The sequence below is a fragment of the Synchiropus splendidus genome, chromosome 15 (assembly GCF_027744825.2).
Source record: "Synchiropus splendidus isolate RoL2022-P1 chromosome 15, RoL_Sspl_1.0, whole genome shotgun sequence".
Lineage (NCBI taxonomy): Eukaryota > Metazoa > Chordata > Actinopteri > Syngnathiformes > Callionymidae > Synchiropus > Synchiropus splendidus.
This window is the reverse complement of record NC_071348.1, coordinates 14521813-14544467: the sequence shown is the minus strand read 5'-3', so window position 1 is coordinate 14544467 and position 22655 is coordinate 14521813. Positions and strand designations below refer to the sequence as shown.

The 22655-nt window shown below is 43.8% G+C and overlaps 1 protein-coding gene across 3 annotated transcripts; it reads right to left on the bottom strand.

The window, feature by feature from the left end:
- Positions 1-1664: 1664 nt before the first annotated feature.
- Positions 1665-20610, bottom strand: si:dkeyp-69b9.3 (myocardin). 3 transcript variants are annotated; one of them, XM_053888309.1, is made up of 17 exons: positions 20480-20610; positions 16213-16266; positions 15627-15756; positions 13941-13994; positions 11680-11732; positions 10549-10612; positions 9921-10040; positions 9626-9816; positions 9384-9524; positions 8219-8384; positions 7046-7184; positions 6406-6550; positions 5763-6332; positions 5584-5682; positions 5371-5508; positions 5243-5300; positions 1665-4085 (listed from the first exon to the last, which is right to left on the bottom strand). In XM_053888309.1, exons 3-17 carry the CDS (start codon positions 15679-15681, stop codon positions 3661-3663), a joined length of 2418 nt encoding a protein of 805 aa, XP_053744284.1. In that variant the 5' UTR covers positions 15682-15756; positions 16213-16266; positions 20480-20610; the 3' UTR covers positions 1665-3660. The 3 variants fall into 3 exon arrangements, with proteins under 3 accessions (XP_053744284.1, XP_053744282.1, XP_053744283.1); XM_053888307.1 differs by lacking the exon at positions 20480-20610 and adding an exon at positions 16468-16525 and having other exon boundaries at positions 16213-16391; XM_053888308.1 differs by lacking the exon at positions 20480-20610 and having other exon boundaries at positions 15627-15752; positions 16213-16495.
- Between the last annotated feature and the right edge of the window lie 2045 nt (positions 20611-22655).

Sequence of the window (22655 nt, the reverse complement as noted above, 5' to 3'; positions counted from 1 at the left end):
GTCTAACAAAGCTGACAAAGAGTACTGCAGTTTAGTTTCAGGGGATACCAGACATTAGTACTGTAATACCATGATATTAAAGGGCGTCTGGTTTTGAGGCACAGCTCCCTCCATTTGTAATATGGTGCAAAGTCCTTGCTGTCTTCTTCACCTGAGAAATTCTACACGTGACAGACCGTAATTTGTTTTAGAATTGAAATCCAATGCCAAAAATAAACTAAAATAGGCACAGACCAATATAAATGGATGATGATTTCATTCTTCATTTAGGTTTGCTTATGCCCTAGAAAGGCTTGTGGTGGAGCCCATCTTACTTCCGTACGATTGAGCAGGTCGCTACTCATCACAGGACACATATAGATCTACAACCACTCAGACTTGCTCTCTCACACGTGCCGTGATCAATTGATAACTGTATGATCCTTGACTTGTCCTTGACTAGCTTCTCTGTGAGCCTGGGATCATCAACTTCCATGTCATCTGGCACAGAATAGCATCACAATCTTTGCTCTTGCCGTAGCCACTCTCCCTATCTATCTCTTCTCAGTTTCAACTCTACTTTTTTCACTTGATATTTCTTTGTGGTTCTCCAGTTCCACTTCTTGCATGGTAGGAAAAGCACCACTGAGATGTTGCCCTGCATTTTGTTCCTCCTTTACATTGGCAGTTTTTAGTTACAGTTTTAGTATTTTCCCTTCTTTTTAAAACCTCCCTTACCATGGCTCTCTTATCTGTCGTATTATCTCTTTGTTTTTGCTGTTTGAATCTCCATTGTTGCAGATTTCCTGGCCTCATCATCAGTGGCTTCTTCCAGGGACTTATTTTCACCACTTTAGTGAACAGTGGTTATTTGACAGCAAGTCCGATTGTGTCATCTTCTCCCGGTTTACATGCAACTATCAGTAGTTCATCTCAGACGAGGGGTGACGCCGGTGTCAGAGCAATGGTTCAACACCATCAGTTGTCAACATCGTCAAACACGCTTCCTTCTGCAGGCTTTGAGAATAAACTTGCATGTTTCTGAATAGCATTAAATATTCAGGAGATTGTATTGTCTCTGTATGCAACAGTCTGTGATGTGCTCTATGAGTTTGCGAGCTAAAACTCGCGCAGCTGCACACCACCCAGTTTGGTCAAAGGTGAGCTACTCGGCTACATGCTAGCGTAGTCCAGCTGTTAACCACATGATCCAGGTCATGTTGTCCAGCTAAGAGGTTTGTATTTCTCTCCAGTAGTCGGACTAAGTCGGACTACGATGTTTGCATGCATTTCTGGGCCGTTGTGTAACCTCTGTCACTGTCGGGTGAATGTGGAGGAAGCTGACATGGTCTCAGCCCAGCAAACCTGTGGTAAAATAAAAGGTATTTTGTGTCATTAATTTCACCCACTGGTACCTGGATTAATGTGGAATAAGTGCTACCATGAATGTCAGTGTCACAATCCCCTCACATATGGAAGGCACGAATTTCACTAGGCGTCAAAAGTGCTGAATCATAGTGCCCTGTGAAATGTCTTCAAAGCAAATAAAAACATTTTTAGAACAGCCGAGCTGAGTATCTTGTTCAACAGAAATGCAAGAGAAATAGAAAATCTATTAAGACTTTAATTTTTATGTCGTGATTTTGAATAAGTTACAGAATAAATAAACATTTTGCACGGTTCACAAAGTAAAGGCACATGACTGCAGCACATGCTCCTGTGGCAACCAGATGACCTCATCCATTGACTCAGAGGTGCATGTTTGTTCGTCTGGGGTGTCTTAGGAACAGGAAAGAACGCAGCATGTTAGGAAATTGAAATAACAAAAGGATAATGTAAAGCAATGGAAGTCACAGGAGGTCGCATCATACTCTCCTGCCGAGGCTTTTTTTTTTTGTCTGCAGCATGCAAAATGTATTGACTGCCATGATTGTCATGGCCGCCCGTCCACATGTTGCTGCATTTCTTATTGTCTACATTGTAAAAGCCGAACAATAGCGGCCTCATCACAAAGCTATTGTGTTGACAAAGACAAATTCTCGCTCCAATAATTTGCCCACTGTCTTGCTTGGCAGGACAGCAGCACGTCATCGGAGAAAGAGGCTGGCAGCTGGTGACACGACAAGATTTACATAGAAAAACATGGACAGAGTGTGACCCCACATCTGTCACAAGCTGTGCCCTTTACACAAGTCCTCCTGCACACACCCTACTGACATGAAAATGAGCAAAATCGCACGATTTTCGGGGATTCATCTGATAAGGAGAGTTCCTCTCCCTCCAGAGCAGGCCAGTCACTACTCGCCAAACTGACTGTCGATGTGTTCTTGTCTCTACTACAGCATGTAGTAATGGCTATTTCATTATGGATGATGGAGTTGAGTAAGGGGGTCATCACGCTTTGGATTTCATTACACAAGCAAATAAATTAACAAAACAATTTCCATATAAAAGTAAGATCACCAATCAAAACAATCCATCTTGGTCACATAAAATCAGCAAACAGAGCGGGCGTCAGACATTGGGCTTCAGGGGCACCGCTTCACAGGTACATGACGTAAGTCTAGATTTTCTCCATCCAAACCTGACCTCCAGTTTTTCTCCTGCCTAGTAGGAAGAGCAACCCTGAAATAAGATTCTCCAATGGTCAGACACATCACTCGCGGACTGTTAGTGTTCACAGCAAGTGCTATTTCCGGCTTCATTGGTCTCACTTCAGGTTCCAAATAGTGAGCCAGACTCAGTTGGGGGTTAATCAGAGAACAAAATGACCAACCACTTCAACAGGCTGATGAGGAAACTTGTCTGATTGTTGTGTATGTATGGAGACTATTTTTGGTGGCAGTTCCCTGATTGCGCTACTGGTGGTGCAATATAATGTGGCTGTTCTTGTGATTACACAGTATAACTGCACCGAAAGTGGGCTGGAAGGTTGGATCGTAGATACACTTCTTCTCACATCGGCCACACACAGGCTGACACTGATCACACCGTAAAGTACAAGTCAGTAGACATGGGATTGTTCATGTTGACCAGTTCAACAAAAAACCTGAAAGTGTGCACAGTTACACACTGACATGTTAAACACACACACACTAGGTTGAAAATGACCACACACACACACAGCTTGTTTGTAGCCGCAGCCAGCTTTTTCTCTCGGCATGCCGACTGTGTGTCTGGCACCGGGGTTAAGGTCTGGAGCCACACACAAGCTGTGTGCTCTGCCTGGCTTTACACACTCTAAATGGGCTTTACGAATGGCTGAGACTCAATGAGTGAGTCAACACCAGGGGCTACTTTCAACCCAGTACGACAACAGGTTTTGGAGATAAGTCAGAAACAGAATTCTCCCAGTGAAGCCACAAACTGTCTCTAGATTAATATGTCACCAGCTTTTTCGTTGTTTCTGCGATCAAGTGTGTAAATCCGCTGATGGGTTTGCCAGCACGGCAGAGTGCTTTTAAGAAGCTCTGTAGTGTGTATGTGCAGCTACATTAAAGCTTGGATTGAGCCAATTTTCCCAGTGAGTCAGGTTCTCGACATTGCGTGGAACCAGACTCAAATGGATGGATGAATGGATTTTGTGCCCTCGTAGGTGTGCAAACATTCACATTCTTCTAAAAACAGTGCTTTCCTTCGATTCACTAAAGCCACATACAAACCAGTTTGCATTCATCGTCCTCACCACTGCTCTATCATTAGATCCAACACTCGGTTGACATTCAGATCTGAATCCAAACTGAAGTCAGTCTCGACAAACGGTGCCGTCGGTGGGGTAAGTGGTCGAAAGCCAGATGTCAGCGTTTCAAGCCAGTCTGCAGCGTCAAATGTCGACGGAGCACGGCGCTTCCGTGACTTTCTGGCAGCAGAGGACAGAGGAGAGGAACAAATTCGTGGAGGCGGGGGGGCAGGCATCGTTTGGCTTGGGGCAATCACAGCGGGAGAAGGCGGGAGCTCCAGCAAGAGGGATGAGCAAAGGGGTGAGGGCATGGGGATGTCATCTTTAGTGACCTCAGGAGATGTTTGGGATCGATCGGGCAGTGGAGAAGAGGCTGGAACAACGGGTTGGTGGTTGGGTGACTTTGGATCCGACATATTGGTACAATCTGGAAGAACAATTAGTACTGTCAGCAAAAAATATTGACTTCAACGTCAGATAAATGTACAACACAAAACACTGTAACATATATATATATATATATATATATATATATATATATATATTTTTTTTTTTTTTTTTTTTTTTTTTTTTTTTTAATCACATAGCTCTTTAGGGTGGTTTCACACTGCGCACTCTGTTTCGAGACAAAGCATGTTGAGAAGTCCGAGACGTGAGCACAAGCAAGCCGGGTTTTGGCCGCGGACTTGATCTCTGCTGGAGAGCTGCACCTTGTCTCTAACTATCCACGAGGGGTGAGCTAACCTCAGGCGACTCAGCGTACTAGTACAGCACGACTCCACACAAACCTGATAAATGCTGCGCAGTAAAGGAAGGGTCTGATTGCTGTCTGGGAGGACAACATTGTTCAAAAACAACTTCTCATACGCCCTGAACACTAAGGTGTGCAGCCACCGCTGCAGGAAACTGGTGCTTGGGAACGGGAGCGCAGTGCAGCAGTCCAGGATTCACAATGTGACCGTGTGTTTTATAACGTGTTTTCGCCTTTAGTAGGCTGATAAACATCTCACAGAGAGATTTGCTTAAAAGAATAATGCAGTGCTCTACAGTAACTGTTTTCACTGCTGTGATCTCGCTTCAGCACAGCTGTCTGCAAGTTACTGAAGATCACCAGACTGTTCATTGATCGTTTCTGCATTTCTGGACATCTGGATCTGTACTTCAGTGACTAAAATGTTCTCCATCATCAGTAATCTCTCTCACTTTGTTCGACATGTTGTGAGAGCAGCTGGAATCAATCAAAATGCTCTGTATTACGCAGCCACAATTTCCTTGTAAAATAAACATGACAACACTCTTTCATGTTTGTGAAATGCCACATTCTGTTACAGCCATGACAGAGGTCCGTCATCAGTTCATATCTCAGACGACGAGGACTCGTAGTGTTAAGAATTGACAAATAAATACAATAGTCAAGCTAAAGGTTGTCGTCCGACTGATGACAACTTCCTTGAGACGTGCTTTGTCGTGGGTCACAAACCAGCTATTTTGTGCAGAGTGCTGCCAACTTAGGAGAAAAGGGGCTGAATCGGACTCAGGCCACCCGAGACAGAACCTGCAGTGTGAAACCGCCCTTAAACTTACCAGTTGAGTACAGTTCAGTTGAATCCAATATGTCATCAATTGACTGCATAGGGTCCATCTGTTAACATAAGAAAATGCTGAAATTTTCCCTTAAGAAGCAGTCATAACCGTTCATGTCAGGTGTTCACCTGCGCTTTCTGGATGGCCTCCTGCAGCTCTTCTTCCAAACTTCGGACAGTGGGTGCAGTTTGATCAGGGCTGGCTGTAATCTGTACTGGCAACTCAAAGTTCTGGTCAATCACGTGACAAGGTTGGCTACAAAACACCTGATTCAAAAACAGAGAAGGGCAATGAGCACAGGCCAAGGTAGGAGATTTGAAAAAACGTGAAGTTCTGCTTACCTGTGTAAACAACACTTCTCTTGAGGGATCGGTTTCTGTTTTCCCATTGGAACATCCAGGATCCTGTTGCAGGAATGGATGTAGGGATCCACCACAAGACTGGCATAACATAAAAAACATTGATTTTGAACAACCTTTCGCGTTCATACCTCCCACTATGCAATGAATATGTCTCTTACCTCATTGTTGTTGGCGGCTCGGTCTCTGGGCCGGGTCCGTATTCTCTCCCTCATCTCCAGCTCCACACTTAGCTCATGCTGCTGTTGCTGATGCTGCTGGTCATTATCTGTCCGCCAAAGGTTCCCAGCATGAAAGGGTGACGATGAAGACATTGGTAGAGTGGGACTTGGCGTTCCAGAGGCAGTACTGGCTGGTGCAATGTACACAGTGTTGGTAAGACCACACTGCTCACCTGCCAGGCTGACTGGAACCACATTGGAGAAACCTATCGGAATACCATTACGGGTTTCACCTGGAATCCCAAGAGGGACACTTTGATCCTGAATGTATATCTGTTGGTTTGGACTGCTGCTTGGTGAGTCCGGTCCAGAGCCAGAGCTTGGGCTCCGGTTGGCAGCTATTGGATGGCAGGGATTAAGAGGATTTATACTGTTTCCTAGCTGGCAGAGTGGAGCAGGGGCAAGGCAGGCCTGGGGGATCTGAAAGGGCTGAAGACGTTCCAGTAGAGTAGGCTTGGTTCCCGAGACAGGGAGGCCCCGTTTTCGAAGCTGCTGCCTCAACTCTGATACCTGGAAAGGTAGACATTATGATGATTTTCATGAGTCTGTGTGGTTGGTTGGCTGGATTCAATTGTTTACTGACTGTCAAGTCATCAAGGTTAGCAGGCAAGAGTTCTGGTTTGGACATGGGGTTGGTATCCGCAGGTGTGTGATTTGTTGTGGCTCCATCAGGGTGAGGGTTTAATGACATTGCTCCAGAGGACTTCCCAAGGTCATTGCAGTCACCACTAGAGCAAAAAAAGATGGTTACCTCTCATTCTGCAAGGATGACTATGGCATTGTCCACACGAGAAAGCATCTTTAGCTAGCCAATCTGTTTCGGGGAAAAAATCCAGCTATGTTGTGTATAGGTGTCCAGCCACTGGAAATGTGTTGCATAGTCCTGACCTGTTCCTCCTGTTTGTATAGTGTATTTTTATAATAAATTGTCCACGCTAAGTGTCTAAATCGCTAGTCACTGCATGCACTTGCGTCCAAGTAGTTCTTGGTTTCTGACAGTATATAGCATGGAGAATGAGACATACTTGTGAAGCAAAACGTCACGGCCGCTGTTGAGCCACAATTTAAGGCATCAAGTTTTCACATAGTTGCATACAAAGATAAAACTCTGGGAACCAGTTTCAAAAGGTTGTGTTTCCAGTGACCATCTGACACAAAACTTTTATGACAGTAGCGTCTCCGTATGGACAGTACATAAGAATTTACAGCACACTGGCTGGTACCTGGAGACAAGCGTGCATTGTTGTTGATGCTGCTGTTGCTGGCTTTGGAGGATTTGCAGTTGCAGAAAAACCTGTTGCTGCTTGAGGAGGTTGTCTAAAGGCTGGACTGTGGTAGGGCCCTTCTGTTTGGCTCCTCCCACTGAAATATAAAATAGAGGATTTAGTTACTGTGTCTTAGCACAGAGGATGATGTGGCTATGGACTGGCGTGCTGACAACACAAACCATCCACTGAAGTTGCACGAATCTCTTGGGTGCAGCTTTCCCAGATTTTTTTTTCTCATCTTTTCTGTTCATTTTGAACAGTCACGACTTATGCAGTAGTGCCCCATTACAAACTGATGTATCCACCCTCACCTCTCTCACACACACTTCACAGCAGCAGACATATGCAGCACTCTGAAATGTTGTGACATTAGCTTGTATAGTTTAGAAACTATATAGGGATTTTGATTTGGATACAAGTGTGAAAACAACTGTGCATGAAGCTCATTTATCCAGCACTGCTGAATAAATCAAGACCCTATGAGTCATTCACAACCCTGTATTGAACTCAGAGGAGACTACACAGAGAGCGGCAAAGTGGATACAACTGAAGGATTGATTATCTGGAAAAAACCTCGTGAAAAATGATGAAAAACACTTTTTGATATCAATAGGTGATGATCGTAGATGATCACCAACTTGTATCTGCAGAATTCGTCAGCAAGACCCTTCAGGTTTCCTGACAGTTCTAACAGTCGGTGGCACAAGAAACAAATGTTTCCCTCTTTGAAGAGCAACTAAGGTTCCAAATCCAACTGACTCACGCATACGTTTCAAATGTTACAGTCCTCCTCTCAATGATGCAGTAAGTCCCTCATGTTGACGCTCCATGTTGAAGTTATTGCTTTAAAAAAGTTGAACGAGAGGCTACGAGAACACAGCCCACTGTTTTTTCACTGTCATTTTCAGGGTGCACATTTTCGAATCTAAATATTTCAAATTAAAGAAGGTTTTAAAAGACGCTCAAATTGGTTAGTTGCACTTCAACACCATTCAAAGATGAAATCCCAAACGTGCATCAGCTCAGCAAGAAACTATGGTTACAGCAGTAACGTTTTTATTTTTTATTCTTCTTACAATGTATATTAAACCATGGAATCAACAACATGCAGTAGCCATGAAAGCGTACCTCCATTTCCTGACACTCCACGTTGGTCTGGAGGAATGTACTGGTGATACTTAAGTTTCTTCATCTTGGGTTTGGTTTCCCTGGTTTTCCGTGGATGGGGGAGTTGGTTAAACGTGAGGGGGGTTGACAACGATGGAGAACAGGTGGGAGTAGAAGGCCGTGCTGTCTGCAAAGACACAAAAAAAAGACCATATGCACTGGTGGATCTTAAAATCGGAAAATGAAGTTTTCAAAAACAGAGAATGTCTCTCCATCTGCTGTCATTTGCCAGCGATTCACCTTTGTTAAGGTTAAACTCTTACATGAAATGAACAAATGCCTTCGGTTGACAGCATGTGGTTGTAGCGACATGCAGTCATGCTGCTTTTATGAATGTGTTAACCTGTGGTGCAAATGCAAAACTCCCCCCAGAGGTACACATTGACAGTAATGGATGCTGAGCAGCTTGCTGCGGAGTACAATGTGTACCTTAACAAATATTGGACCACCCTGCTGCTACTTCGACTCCAGCAGGCAAAATGACTTTAAAATTTGAAACAAATTCATTCATAAACGTCATCACAAATACACTCACAAATACAGCTGAAGTGTAACGCTCGAATGTGCATATCAATCACAACATGTTAAGATGTCAAAGTTATCATTCAGTCCAATCACCAAGCACAAAGTAACCCTTGATCATCAGATGCGTTGAACTAGCTCTGGATGGTCTCTCCAGGCATACCATGACCCTCCCAGTCTGGGGAGGGACATTATTTGCTCGATAACTATTGAAACCATCATGAAACGGCAACCGGTTTCAGCTCCCTGGAAACTTGACTCACAAAATGAAAATCCAATACAGTGTTAACCGGTTTAATCTGTTCAATATTTACAGATGTTGTCCCTCTTATCACCACTGCCAAGGAGGGGGATCAGTCTGATACCTCTTCAAGGGTTTGTTTCCCGACTTTTCAGCCCTGTTTGCTGTATGTGAGTCCCAGAATGCTACTGCCACCTGCTGTGCAACTAGAGGATTTCGAATATGTCTGTTAAATGTCATCGATATCATTTTAAATGGAACTGAACTGCTTGGTGGAGGTCGGCACTCTCTGAGTGCTTTTCTAGTTCCATCACTCACTTCTCTCATGTGCGATGATGCAATGCTGAGAGATTCTCACTTTACCTTTGGCAGCAGTGGCGTGGCTGGAGAAGTCAGGAAGATCCCATTGGGTCTCCCAGAGGTAACCATGGCATTTGATTCACCAGTTGCTACGCACATTGGTTGTCTGATGCCCTCGGTTGCCGGGAGCAGAGGCAAGCCAGACTGCAGGGGATTAGATTGTCTTAACATTTGCAGGGTTTTATTTTATGCGATTAATAAAGCTGATTTGTAGGCTGGTTTTATTCTAACTATTGATTCTTCACCTGAGCAGGACTGTGACTGAAAGGTTGACCAGCAGCAGAGAATTCCCTCAGCAATTGGTCGCCGGAGAGCCCTGGTAGCAAGGAGAAGGCCGGTGATTGGTGCACACAGTGCCGCTCATTGGGTGAAGAGGAGGAGCTGGAGGACATGTCATCTTCGAAGACATCAGAGGACAGCTGAAAGGAGGCAGGGCCTGAGGAAATGAAATGTGAAGGTAGGGGTCAAAAGTCGAGCTGAGTGGATTGGAAAAAACGGTCGCCGGTCTCTGCTGGTGCATGCAGATGTTTGGGGACTCACAGTTCTCCAAGGGCAGAGTGTGTTTGTGCTGTTGATCTGCAGGCGGATGTTGTATCCTCTCACCGAGGTCCTGAGCCTGTCGAGTTTTCTTCTTCCTTTGGGCTCCGGATACTCTGCTATCTGGAGGTGAGAGAGAGATTGAGCAATGGTGCGGATAAGTGGGAACAAGGGGACAAGCAAGAGGGTGTGATGGAGGGAAAAAAGAGATGCAATTGTGATGTGATGCCACCAGCAATCAGACAAAATTCAAAACAACACAGGCATCAAAAATAGTAACACCAGTGCCCACAGGGAACCTGGTCCCTTGAATAATAAAAATATGCACACACTGTTAATAAAAGGGCAGACAGGGAACATTAAACACGGAGAAAATATCAAGAGTAGAGCTCTCTGTGATGCTAATGCCTGACATTAGACATAAGACATAAGGTGTGCAGCAAGGACACGTCTCCACGGACGGACGTTGATGAAACGCAGAGCCGTCGCCAGATTTACACACTTCATTCCGTCACATCATTCCACTATGACACCCAAGAGATAAATGCACTGTGTGTGCGTGCGTGTACGTGGGGGAGGGGAGTGGGTGGCGATAGTGTGTGGTGAGATGGAAGAGGAGAGTGAGCTTCACCTGGTGCAGTGTCAATGTTCTGACCACTTGGGGGCAACTTCTGTGTGGCATCATCCGCTCGGTGCTGCATCAGAAAACAGCAGGTCACAACCAGGCAGACTGTGACGTAGATTCGAGGGCAAACATCTATCGTGGCACAGACATATCTGAGGAGGGTGAACTCTCTCAAATAAAACCAACATATTATTTTGTGAAGGAAAGGGAAGATGACACCTCATTACAGCTAATTGGGAAGTGAGATCACAGACACTAGATGACAGCGGCAAGGTTGGAAAGGGGTAAATAGTTCTGCTCAAAGACGGATTTCAAGTTGGGCAAACTGAAGAGCTTTGCTCATAAACAGCTCAACAAAGTGAAAATAACCAACTTTGAGGGGCTCAGCCTCCTCTCGCACTCATTTCTATTTTCTCGGCGGTGGGGAGTATCGAGACCAAGACAAGACCAAGATATTTGGAGGTAGAGTGAGTGCAGCACATGTCTTCATACATATCCTCGTACACCTTATTGGTGTTTGGATATCGCCCTGTTTAGGAACAAAAAACGGCACCCACTGTGGCCCCCAGATATATAAAGCTAGAATCCTTCTTTTACCAATTGGGTTTAACAACTATGTCAGTTTTCTCTGTCGGTCTGGAACGGTCGTAAATAGAAATAGAAAGAGTCCACCCAGTTCCAGACCGAGTCAAGACAAAACTGCATTCGAGATCACTAGTATAAGACAAATGCTCAATATTTTCTTATGTCAGAATCAAATGTTTAATCATCAATTTATTTGTCATGTTTATTATGGAAAGATACACAACTTATAGCCATGTCTGACTGAGCATTTAAAGATTCTGTGAAACCTGAAAAAATTGTACTTCTAGTGAGGTGCATTTTTGCTTGAAAATATCTTTATCTTGAAAAACTGTATGCTGACAACAAATATTTTTATGAGGTACTGATGATTAATCAAATTTCATAGGAGGCGCAAATGTAGTGTTAGAATGTTTTTTTTTTATTGTATATGTAGACACCTAAACATAATTCTGTAGTTGGTGAAGCAGAGCATTTACATTGATGCTTTCACATTATTTCTGACTCTGCGATGGTGCTGGATAAGTGCAACATTCATTTGGGAAATATACTCACCAGAGCTTCACCCTGGTCCTTCTCTGGTTTCTGGGAGGCTGCTGTTTTTAACCCTACTGGGGCAAACAAAAACTAGATATGAAAAATGCTTGCTTGGTATAGCACACAATGGAGCTGCACAGGCGCAGCAACAAAGTCCTTTTCGCTTGTCAGCTTCTCAAACATCGGGAATCTCTTTGGAGTCAACAGGTATCAGGCCCCCACAGGCCTCAGACAACATCTGAGACGACGAGCGACACTGCTAGACAGCAAAAGACCTGTGCTGGAGCAGAATGTCTCTGGATGTGAGTCACCCCTCGTACTTTTTTGATGATTTCTAAAAGTGCACTGTTATTTTTGACGTTTTCTCGCCAAGTGCATGCCTGCATTCCAAGTGTACCATCTTTGAATCCCATCGAAGCCATCATTTTAAAATGTGCTATACACAGTTGACTTAGTAGGGTAGAGTTTATTAATACTTAGCATCCAGGGGGACATGACGTCAATCAAAAATTGCTCCTGCTATCAAATCATCCCTTGACTGGTTACTACAGTTTCACTTCCTCCTCGCCCCTGAGGCCTCCAACTCACAGACTTTTGCCTCTGAATGGCAACCAGGTAAATATCGACTCAGTGCACCACATCCACATGGACACCCATTTTGACCGCCACCATCCTTCCTTCCTAACCCAGAGTTCATAACTGTGACTGAATATCAGACAGCTCTGCCTTCTGACAGAGTTATTTTTCTCCACAGTGAGGTGGGAAAAAAGAACCAAATGCTGCTAATAAGATTCTCCTGTTAATCTCACCTCCTGTCGTTCCATCATCTGTGAGATATGCATATCCGCCAATTCATTTTTTATTTGAGCAAAGTTTGTTACAAAGGTAAACCTCAATTGCATCTTTTTTTGGTTTAAGACTCGTAACTGGAACATGTTAAATCGAACCAGTCACCTTTCAATTCTCGGCTGACCTTTTTAACCCGGACTTTATAAACCTTTTGGCAAACAGTCGACAGCCCACACTATAATGTAGATTATTGAGGGTTTGACCTATTGGTGCCGACACACCTGCGCTAATGCCGTCATCAGGTTGGTCAGTCAGCAGATGAAGGAACTAGGATTGTGTGGGTGGGAGTTAATCTAGCAAGATAGGTTAATGTATTTTGACCAGAGTAGGTGGTTCAGTCGGTCAGTTACGGTTCCACGCAGACAAATGATTGCTGGATGTTCTCCTGATATTATCCAAGAGATTACTGAGCTATTGAGTTATGACACCTCTGTGACACGGGATGGCGCCGTGAGCTCTTCAGTCTTTCCAGTTCAACTGTTAGTAGAGGAAGAACACGGCTGACAGACATTTCAGACCACCATACAGCACTCAGTATTCAGATAAACTAGGTGCCATCACCATCTGAGCACTGGAGCCGTCATCATAGTCAACACAGTGGAGCAGAGCATCCTTCGACAGGTTTCTGGATTCAATTTTGAAATTCATACATTTCTGAAGAGGAGTTCTGATAAGACTATGACTACAGTCCAATCTGGTTTTAGGCTTTAATATCACTCTTAAATATTTATGATACAGAGTCATGCTTTTGATAGTGTGTGACCCCCACTGAACAGAATCGAATGTTATTAGGAGTTATTCCTAAGGCACAAAGGAAGCTTGCGCAGGCACAGTCGTATCACAGTCGAGCTAAACGGCTACATTCAGGCATAGTCTGACATGCTTCACAAGTTCTGTTTCGTTCATCTGTTAGTCAGGTTGTTTATTTCTGGTGTTCCAAGACATGTCTTCTTGTCAAGTTTAGTCAAGTCTCCATGTCGAGTCAGGAAACAGTCTCATCAAGTCATTGCCTCGCCTTGCCCTGTCAAGTCAAGTCAAGTCATAGTCTCGCCAAGTTAAGCCAAGTCTTGTCTCGTCACATCTGGTCTAGTCATTGTCATCATCCAGTCATCGTCTAGTCCAGTCAAGTCTTGTCAAGTCATCATCTTGCCTTGTTTTCATCAAGGTCAAGTCTTTATTACGTCGAGTTCTGTTCTCATTCTCGCCCTCCCTTTGTGTTGCCTTTTAAGGTTTTTGTCATGGTTAACTCACAATCCTGCTCTGTCTCCTTCAGACTAAGTCGTATAAATGCATTTTAAAATGCCAGTCTTAGCTGGAATGACGGAATAATTCTGTTTTCTGAGCCGTCATGTAACTGTGATTGGTAGGTAGGCAAACAATCTAACACAGCAAACCATCCTATATTTCAATAGCAAAATTTAAAAACTTGCCAGAGTCCGCATTGATCTCACTCTGTCTCCGGTTCTGAATCCTCAACTGCAGCACTGAAAGAAAAAAATGGTGTCTGTGTGATCAAACATGTAATTCATTACCATATGAATTATAGAAACAGTTACTTCCACTTTTCTCTCAGTAGAATAACATCACCTGTTTGAGGGACAGATAATCTGGGTAGATAAATCACATTTAAGACTCCCACACTCACGGTTAAATGATATGCTCTGGTTCTTATGTTACCACATGACTTTGCAGAGCTTGTAGATTACAGATCCTGCTGCAAGCAGACACACACTCAACATGCCACATGCCGTTACACAGACGCGAGCAGGTGAGGCAAGGTATAGCACACGGAAAAAGCCTGTATGTTGGATGGGACATGACTGGAGACCTCACAGGGGTGGTAGCGCGGGAGTGTGGGGTGTCTGCATGAGGGGCTGAGGGGAGTAACTATTTATCTCTCAGTGTGTCTATTTCTGTTGGTCCCTTCCCCCCTTCAGCTGTCCCGCTCTCTCCACGAGCCTCTCATGCGTCTCTGGCTCACGTCATGTTCATTTATGCAGCTAACTATACTCTTCCTACTCGCTTGCCTCTCGGAACTCTCAAAACACAATCCTGTATTTTACACAGATTCCAGGTCTATGTTCATTTTCTTCATATCAAATGGGAACAAAAGATCATGACACACAAACTACACAATTAAGTTATTAAACAATATTATTATTAATAATAGCTTCACTTCACTTAAAATCCTCCCACTTTTTTGTAACTGATATTTTTCACAAACACACCTACTCGGCTATCAGCTAGTAGTTATCAGTTATTACTCTCAGACTTGAGCAATGTTTAGGTGGAACACAGTAGCAGCACATTCAGACAGGACGTCTGATGGCGCAGCTGCCCTGAAGAATCACGTTTTCCAGCAGGTGGTTGAACACCTCGGGGACAGCCTATATGTCATTTCCTCTGCTTTCCATTTTACTAGACATTCCCAAGAGCTGCCTGTGAGCAGGACCCTAGACTTCCTGGAGCAGCTCAGTGCATCACCACAAAATTCATAGAAGACATTGTAGATGAATAATCCTGTCCACTTACAAAACTCTGAAGAATATACCGAACTTCCTTTTGCAGAGAAGTAGATCATCTGTGCCATGTTTGTTTCTAGACACCCATGAATGCCATACTTTTGTTGCCACAGTCATTAACTTTTGAGTTTTGAGAAAAAGTTAAAAGTCACTTCATTGTGTTCTGTCTGGTGATGTCAGTGTCCTCCGACATCTTCCCCTGCAAACCAGTTCCTTTGTGGCCAGTATTGTCATTTAAATAATCTTAATTGACTGAATCATAGCGGTGACTCAGTCCAGTAACAAAATATATTATATCAGTATTGTCTCCATGTCAGAGAGACTCATTAACCCCTGGTGAATCTGCTCATTTCCATTCAAGACATTGGCGCAAGTGGGGTATCAATCCACCGTGATCAATACACTGACTCTATTGATCACTCGGTCGAACATGTGACTGACTGGCCAATAACCCGCGCAAACACTTCCATGCTGCCTATTGATGCTAATGTGTCCAATTATACCTGACATGCAAAGCCGCTGCTGTGGGAAAATAAATCCGTCTCCATCTAATTGGGCTGAGTTGAGGCTCAGCTGCCTTAAGGGTTTGCCCACCTGAGCGGAACTTGTTCCGGATGAGAAGCGACCTCTCGGAGGCCAGCAGCGTCATGACGGCAGTGGAACAGAGAGAAAGAGGAAATTCCTGGTGTCAGTCTGCCAGGAGGAATGAGACCTCTTCTTCTGTCTGTGGGAATGTAAAGAGCAGAGGTGGCAGAAGAGTGAGGGAGACAGATGCCTGTTAATCTACTGATAGACACTCACTGATATTGATAAAGGCACACAAAGCCATTGAGACCTGCAGGCAACACTGCAGTGAGCTTCTGCAGGCCTCACGAATCACACACACTGGCCCACCCACACGCACAGAAGTAACAAGGATTAAACAGACCAGGAAATTTCCACAAAGTCTGTGAGACACAGGAATAAGACTCACAGTCGGACAAACATGAACTCCACACAGCCCCAGACGATCACAGAGCAGATGAAGAAGGACAAATTTCCTCCTCACTCCTCACTTAAATGAGAGGCGCTTCTCCAAAATAACTTGATGAAATAACAAACAAGTGATTGATGTGCGGAACAGAAAATATTTCATAGAAAAATACAGCTCTGAGAATAAAGAGTGAAAAAGAATACTTACATGAAACAAGAGAACTGAGTCCCCGGGGGAAAGTTGAGTGGATTTAAGATGAAACTGAGAGAGGTGCGAGATGGAGGAAGAGAGGGCAAGAGAGAAATGTATTTAATGATGACTTCTTTCTTTCATGTTCTTTTCATATCCTTTTTTTCATTCTTCTTCCACATTCGGCTGTTGTTTTCCTGAAGGTGCGAGAAGAGGATCTGTGGTTTCTTCCTCTACTTACGATGGAAAATCACTAAATCCTTCTCTCTCTACCTCTGCCTCACTCTCTCTGCCCCTCTTCCTGTCCTCCCCTCTGCAACCTGGATCCTCTGTGCCAACTGTGACCGACTGTGAAACTTTACCCCTCCCCCTCCACGGCCTTGTCCCCCCCCCCTTCTCACCCCACACACACACCCCCAACACCTAGCAGGCTTTCACTCCCCCTCTGACATTTGCTTACCGATTGGGGATCAAATCCGGAAAACAACAATGACAACTGTTAGTTCTACGTGACATTGTCAGGAGAGGAGTTAGCGCTCTCCCTTAAGGAGAGGACATAATGTGGCCAATAGAAAAGTGACAGAAGGATAAGACAGGTTTTATTTCAAGACAGGGAAAAAGGCCCTGGAGTGTTTTGGACATCAAATCATGAAGTGCAGCCGGAGATGCTGCGTTCACAACACCTTTGGGTCAGCCTCTTAAAATGATTTAGTGCTGCCTTAGCAAATGTGCCGGTGTGTGTGTGACACTACAGAGTCATAGGTCACCAAGTCAGCATACAGTCTCAGCAGTGGCTTTTCTTTAAACCCAAAAATCCCATCAAGCAAGTTGCGCGTGTGAGCTTTTCATCTGTGCATGTGTGCTGTAGTTTAGTAGTGCAGCGTTGGGTGGTGGGCACGGTGGGGGAAGTGAGGTCGTCTGAGCACCTGTTCCTTCAGTTTGACAGACAAGTCAGTGTGTGCTGCTTCAGCAGGTCAGAGACACGGTAGAGAGAGAGAGGGAGACTGGGCGTCCTGGTGGGTGCACAAGAGGAGAGACCACAAAAGTTGAAGATCAGAGAGCCAGAAGTTTATAACTCTGACACCAAAAGAGGGCAAGCGCAGACCACAGCTGACATTTTATCCTGACACTGGGTGCATCCCAGATGACCAGGAGGTGTTCTCCCAAAAAAAGGCCAAGTCATCAAAAGCTTTTGAGATACATGTCAAGAAGGAGCTCCTGCATGTCAGGAGATCAAATGCTGTGGTTATCAGCTGGCAGGAGAATTTGGTTACAGCATTCTGGGACAAATCAATGCTCAACTCAGCAGACACAGCGATGCACTAGTGAGTTGTGCTAGTCTAATTCACCAGATGAGAGTCAAGGGCTGGAAAGATGCTAAGATGATGGCCACACTTTGGGTAAAAGCCATCACCATTCTCAGGGGGAAAATGTAATGAGAAGAGTTGCCTCAGACCTCTAGTTTTCTGAAAAGTCACATTAGAAATGTGCTCTGATCTCAAGTCTCTATCTGCAACATCCAGTTGTTTGATGAACAAATGTGATTTACTCCCGTTTTAACAACCAGATGGATAAAAAGGACTCAACTCACTGAACAACGCTGACACTGACATGAAGAAACTTTGGTCACTGGAGCTGAATGTTTACCTTTAATAATCAGTAACTACAGGATTGTCAGGAGCAACTATGTAGTAACAATCCAGGGTATTTATAGAATTAGAATTTATGATATTATCTGACTCTGTGGTTGAGTCAGTGACCAGTGAAGGAAGCCACCTGGTGGCTCACAAACTGAATTGGTGGCATGACATCTGCGGTGAAAGTGTTTTATGGCCATGCTTTGTCATTCCACAGAGCTGCGTGGCCCCCAGCGAGGTAGTGTTGAATAACTGCAGCAGACTGATGAGATTCCATTTCCTTGTACACACAGCGGACTAACTTCATGTAATGACCTCCAAAGAACAAGTTATGTTTTTGCCAGAACATGTTGGTTTGTCAACTGCTGCGCTCAAAGTTGTGAATGGATTTTCATTACATTTTCGGGTTAACGTGGCGATTATATTTTGGTAGTTTTCTCTAGCATGATGCGTATTTGGGAAGGGTTTGAATGTCCTTATTCACTTGTTTAGTTTCTCACCGCTACTGCTCACTCGCACACAGTGTTGCCACAATTACTTGGAAAAAGTAATCCGACTACTGATTACTCCCTCAAAAAGTAACGTAGTTACTTCATTTGAATTTAAAAGTAACTAAGTTAGATTACAAGTTACTTGTCAAGTCACATTTGGCAGCCGACAACTGCTCTCATTGCCTTTTATGTCAATTTTGAGGTTGGAGTTCTTGGGGGTCCAGAGTTTTTCCATGTTAGGGGTCATTTTTTAGCACAATCTCAGTTATATGAATGTACAGTCAATGTTTTACTTTGACACATTCTGACCCATTGGAGCCAAAACCACACACAAAAAGCAACAAGTATGAAAAACAAAGCAAAGTGATATATTGTTATTTATATAATAAATTGTAGGGAATGCCCCATTATTTATATTATTATTTTACTTTTTTAAACTACCAGGCAGAAGTTTAAGTCTCAGTGTGTCACGTCTCGTGTTGCCATCTGGAGGCAGTAGTTGCACTAAAATGGCTGCTGTTACTCGGCTCAACGCTCCGTCGCGCCTGAGGATCGTTTCTGACTTTCGAGAGAAAATGCAACATCAGTACATCACATCAGTACCGTTTCTTCCTGCACCAAAGAAAAAAATCTATAAAATTCCTGTCATAAGTGTCGTTTAACTTGACCTATCAACAGGATTTAAAAAAAGTGGTACATTGAGTCCTCACTGTGGACACATTTGTGAGGCAACTTCATTTCGCTCTCTTTAACCGGTGATTTCTGCGCGTTGGTGGACCCTGCAGGGTTAATACCGTATATCTATAGCAGAGACTAGAGACCACTACTCAAAGTAGTGGCTGTATTTTCAGCTAGAAACGTGCATCTCTCTCCTCATGTTATTTACTGCCGTGTAGCAGGCAGCTTGACACGTGAGCTGCCTGCGTATTGAAAACGTGACTGGCGTGTCCCGGGATTCAATTAAAAAAAAAAAAAAATTAATGAGAGAATTTGAGATTATTTAATCTCAACAAATCACAGTTTAATGGTATAAGAATATTTGCCACAAGAAGCCACATTTTTCAATTTGAACGAATTTGATATATTACCGAATCAAATGATGGACCCATTAATACATTTAAACAACAAAATATTGTTTATTTTGCATCAGTTTGACAATAGCACAATAAATCACAATGTTGGCTACAGTCAAGTTTTTATATCACCTTATTTCAACTAAAGCTCTTTTAATGTCTTGAAAATATTTGTATCAGAATTTCAATTTTATAAGAATTTCAAGTCCATTCAGAGTAGTGGAAACCCATTGTGTAGTGAAACACATCCCTGAACCAAAGCAAACAGGTGCTTTTGTTTGCTTTTGTTCAGGGATTCCTCCATGTTTGTTGTTGTTGTTATCATCCCAGCTGCCACGTGTCTTGGGCATCAGTGTGATCAGTGGACCACGGAGTCCTGCACTTACAGAGGTTCCATGTTGTCTGGAGAGCAAACTGTTCAATTTAATTAAATTAAACTAAAACGATTTCTTGCGATTAAAATATTGTAACGCATTTTTGTTGTAATTAGTTAATCGTAATTTATATATATATATATATCAGAAGTGGAAAAATGGTGGTATGATTCTAGTAACACAGTTCCGCGTGCACCTCATGGGAACCATTATTTTCTAGATCAGTAGGGAGCAGCTCTCAATAGAGTCATTTGTAACCCCCTTTGTGTTTCCCATGGCAATAAAATCTCACCTTTGACTTTGTTTCGGTCACTGCATCGGCAACAGCACTAACAAGAGTGCGACAATATTGACACAAAGGTGATGTAATTGCTGGTACCGCTGTTACCCCAATGACTGCTACAGTGCAGCCTTAAGAGCGGGACTCCCTCTGTGGTTAGCACCTGCTTCTCTCATCCCTCCCACTCGGTTTCCCAGTGTTAATCCTGCACTATGTCTGCAGAGAGAGAAGAGGCCTTCCTAGCGCTAACCTTCTCCTTCTGCCACATTCACTTTCTCTTTGTAGCTATGGGCACGAGGGACCTAAATAGAACTTGTTGGCTCACCAGTTTATCTCAGCCAAATTTCACATAATGCTACACTGATGAAAAGTCAAAAGAGTGAACACTGCATTGTGGCAAAAATATATATATAGGGTATACAATAAATACCTTAAGCTGGCTGGGCATTTTGGAGTTTTCCAGGCATGTCCAGTTCGCAGGAGACTCTCTTTCACACTCTGAACCAGATGGAGTGATTACATCTTCTTTCTATCTTATGATTCTTCATGCAGCGTTCGCCGGCTTGTGAACGGAGCAGAGCTGCATGTCAGGGTAGTAGCTAGTGCTACAGCCTCACGGCAAAGTCACATGTTCAAGTGACTCAGGCTTGAGGCTACTCTGGCTTTGGGCCATTCTGTGTGTGTTGTCTCAGTTATCGTGGGTTTCCTCCGACGATCCACATACAGAGCTTAATTTGTGACTCTAATATGTGACCTTTCCAGGGTGTCCCACACCTCTCACCCCTAGCTGCTGATACAGCCTGTAGCACCTTGTTCATAGAATACGTGACGGAGAATACATGTTTGAAAGACGGCCGGGGCACTTCAAGTTGAGTTAAAGCTATTAAGTTGGAGATAAATCTACACACAGAACTATATTAAAACAACGCCCATTATTTTTCAGACAATTAAAGTAGAGGAATAAAAACCGTTTGCAAGACTTATAGCTCACGTTCAGCGCCACCATTTCTGAGGGCGAACATTTTCAGTGTAAGCGCGCCCTCACATGGCTGATATCTGTAATGACAGGCAAATGAACCCGTCCTGGCTGGATCACATCTGTCATTTTTGGCTCTGGTATGCAAAAATAACGCGTCGCTAACCCATCGTAGCAGTGATGTAATGGCAAAGGTTAAAGAAAAAAACTGGAACATACTGGGCTCCTCATTAAATCTTCTTGGGTCAACCTTTATGACTTCAGCCCACTGCCACACTCAGGTCCTGCATGTTCCCCTTCACGCTTGTAGTCACCGACACACACACACACACCAACAGAGAGGACTTTTGTGTAATTTTTGTTCGAGCCCTCTGCCATAACTTTGCTCAAACCCACGCACTGACTTGAATATGCATCGCAGGCCTTGAAGTCTCAGCGAGGCAACTGCCCAGAGGTGTCAATTAAGGCTATCTGGTTTGGGTCAATGTTTCTCTTCGTCAGTGACAGATCAGTACTGGAATAATGACCTGAACATCAGAGCGACCTTAATAAGCTCAGTATGACTGAGAGCGAGACACTTAACAACCTCAAGGTAATTTCATTCTGACACATCTCCAGCTCAAGCCAAGTATTAAAACGAGCCTTAAAATACTACTGAATATAAAACAGAGTTGAAGAAGAAACTGCTCTGGCTAGGATCAATAAATCTATGTCGCCCAAAGATTATATTCACATTAGGGACATAGGTCAACAGACATGACATTTGCTGGGTTTTATTTTTGTTTGTTTCTTTCCCAAAGATCCCACAGCAGTGGAGCAGGCAAGAATCCAAATCTCCTCACAGTGTCCAGATCTCTCAAGACTAGCCATCTGTCTTCTGTCATAGCCCTAAGACCTGCCACTAGAAACATTCTCAGGTACCTGATGTGGTGGCGATGCTCAATAACAGCACCAGTGACCAAAGATATGCCTCTGATACTCAAACTTGTTGGGAGATACAGGCAGTGTACAAGCACCCCAAGGCGTTGTGACATTCTTCACCAAGAGGTGGATGTAAAATCAAATGAAATTCATGTCACAGTCCATGGTCAATATTAACTGAACCATATCCATAAGTATCACTCCTTTAACAGGTCAAATTGTGATGTTGATGAATCTACCATACTTTTCAGCACAACAGACCTTGAAACAGTTTTTCCAACTTTGTTTCTATCTGTAATCTCTGTTCCATGCCTCAGCTTCAACAATGGCTTCGTCATAGGTCACAATATGAACATGAACAACTTGTTGAAAATACACCCCCGGTGTATCTCTGCATGTCCGTTCACTCGTGAGAATGACTACCAAGGAACCAACAAGTTACATCCAAGAAATGTATACCTTGACAGAGTAGTCTAAAAATCATGCAGAATTGTGGGTCAGCAGCTACACCTGACTTAGTCTTAGCAGCAGTCCGCAGACAGAGCAACAAAAAACTATCTGAGGTCTTGACCCCTTTATACACAAAAGATCTCCACGTGGGCCCTGTCCTCATCTGATTGGTCCTCAGCTTTTGACGCCAGTGCTGGTCGCTGACTCCCTTGTAACCATGGCAACGATCACTAGATACGCTCCCCTCCTTCAGACCCAG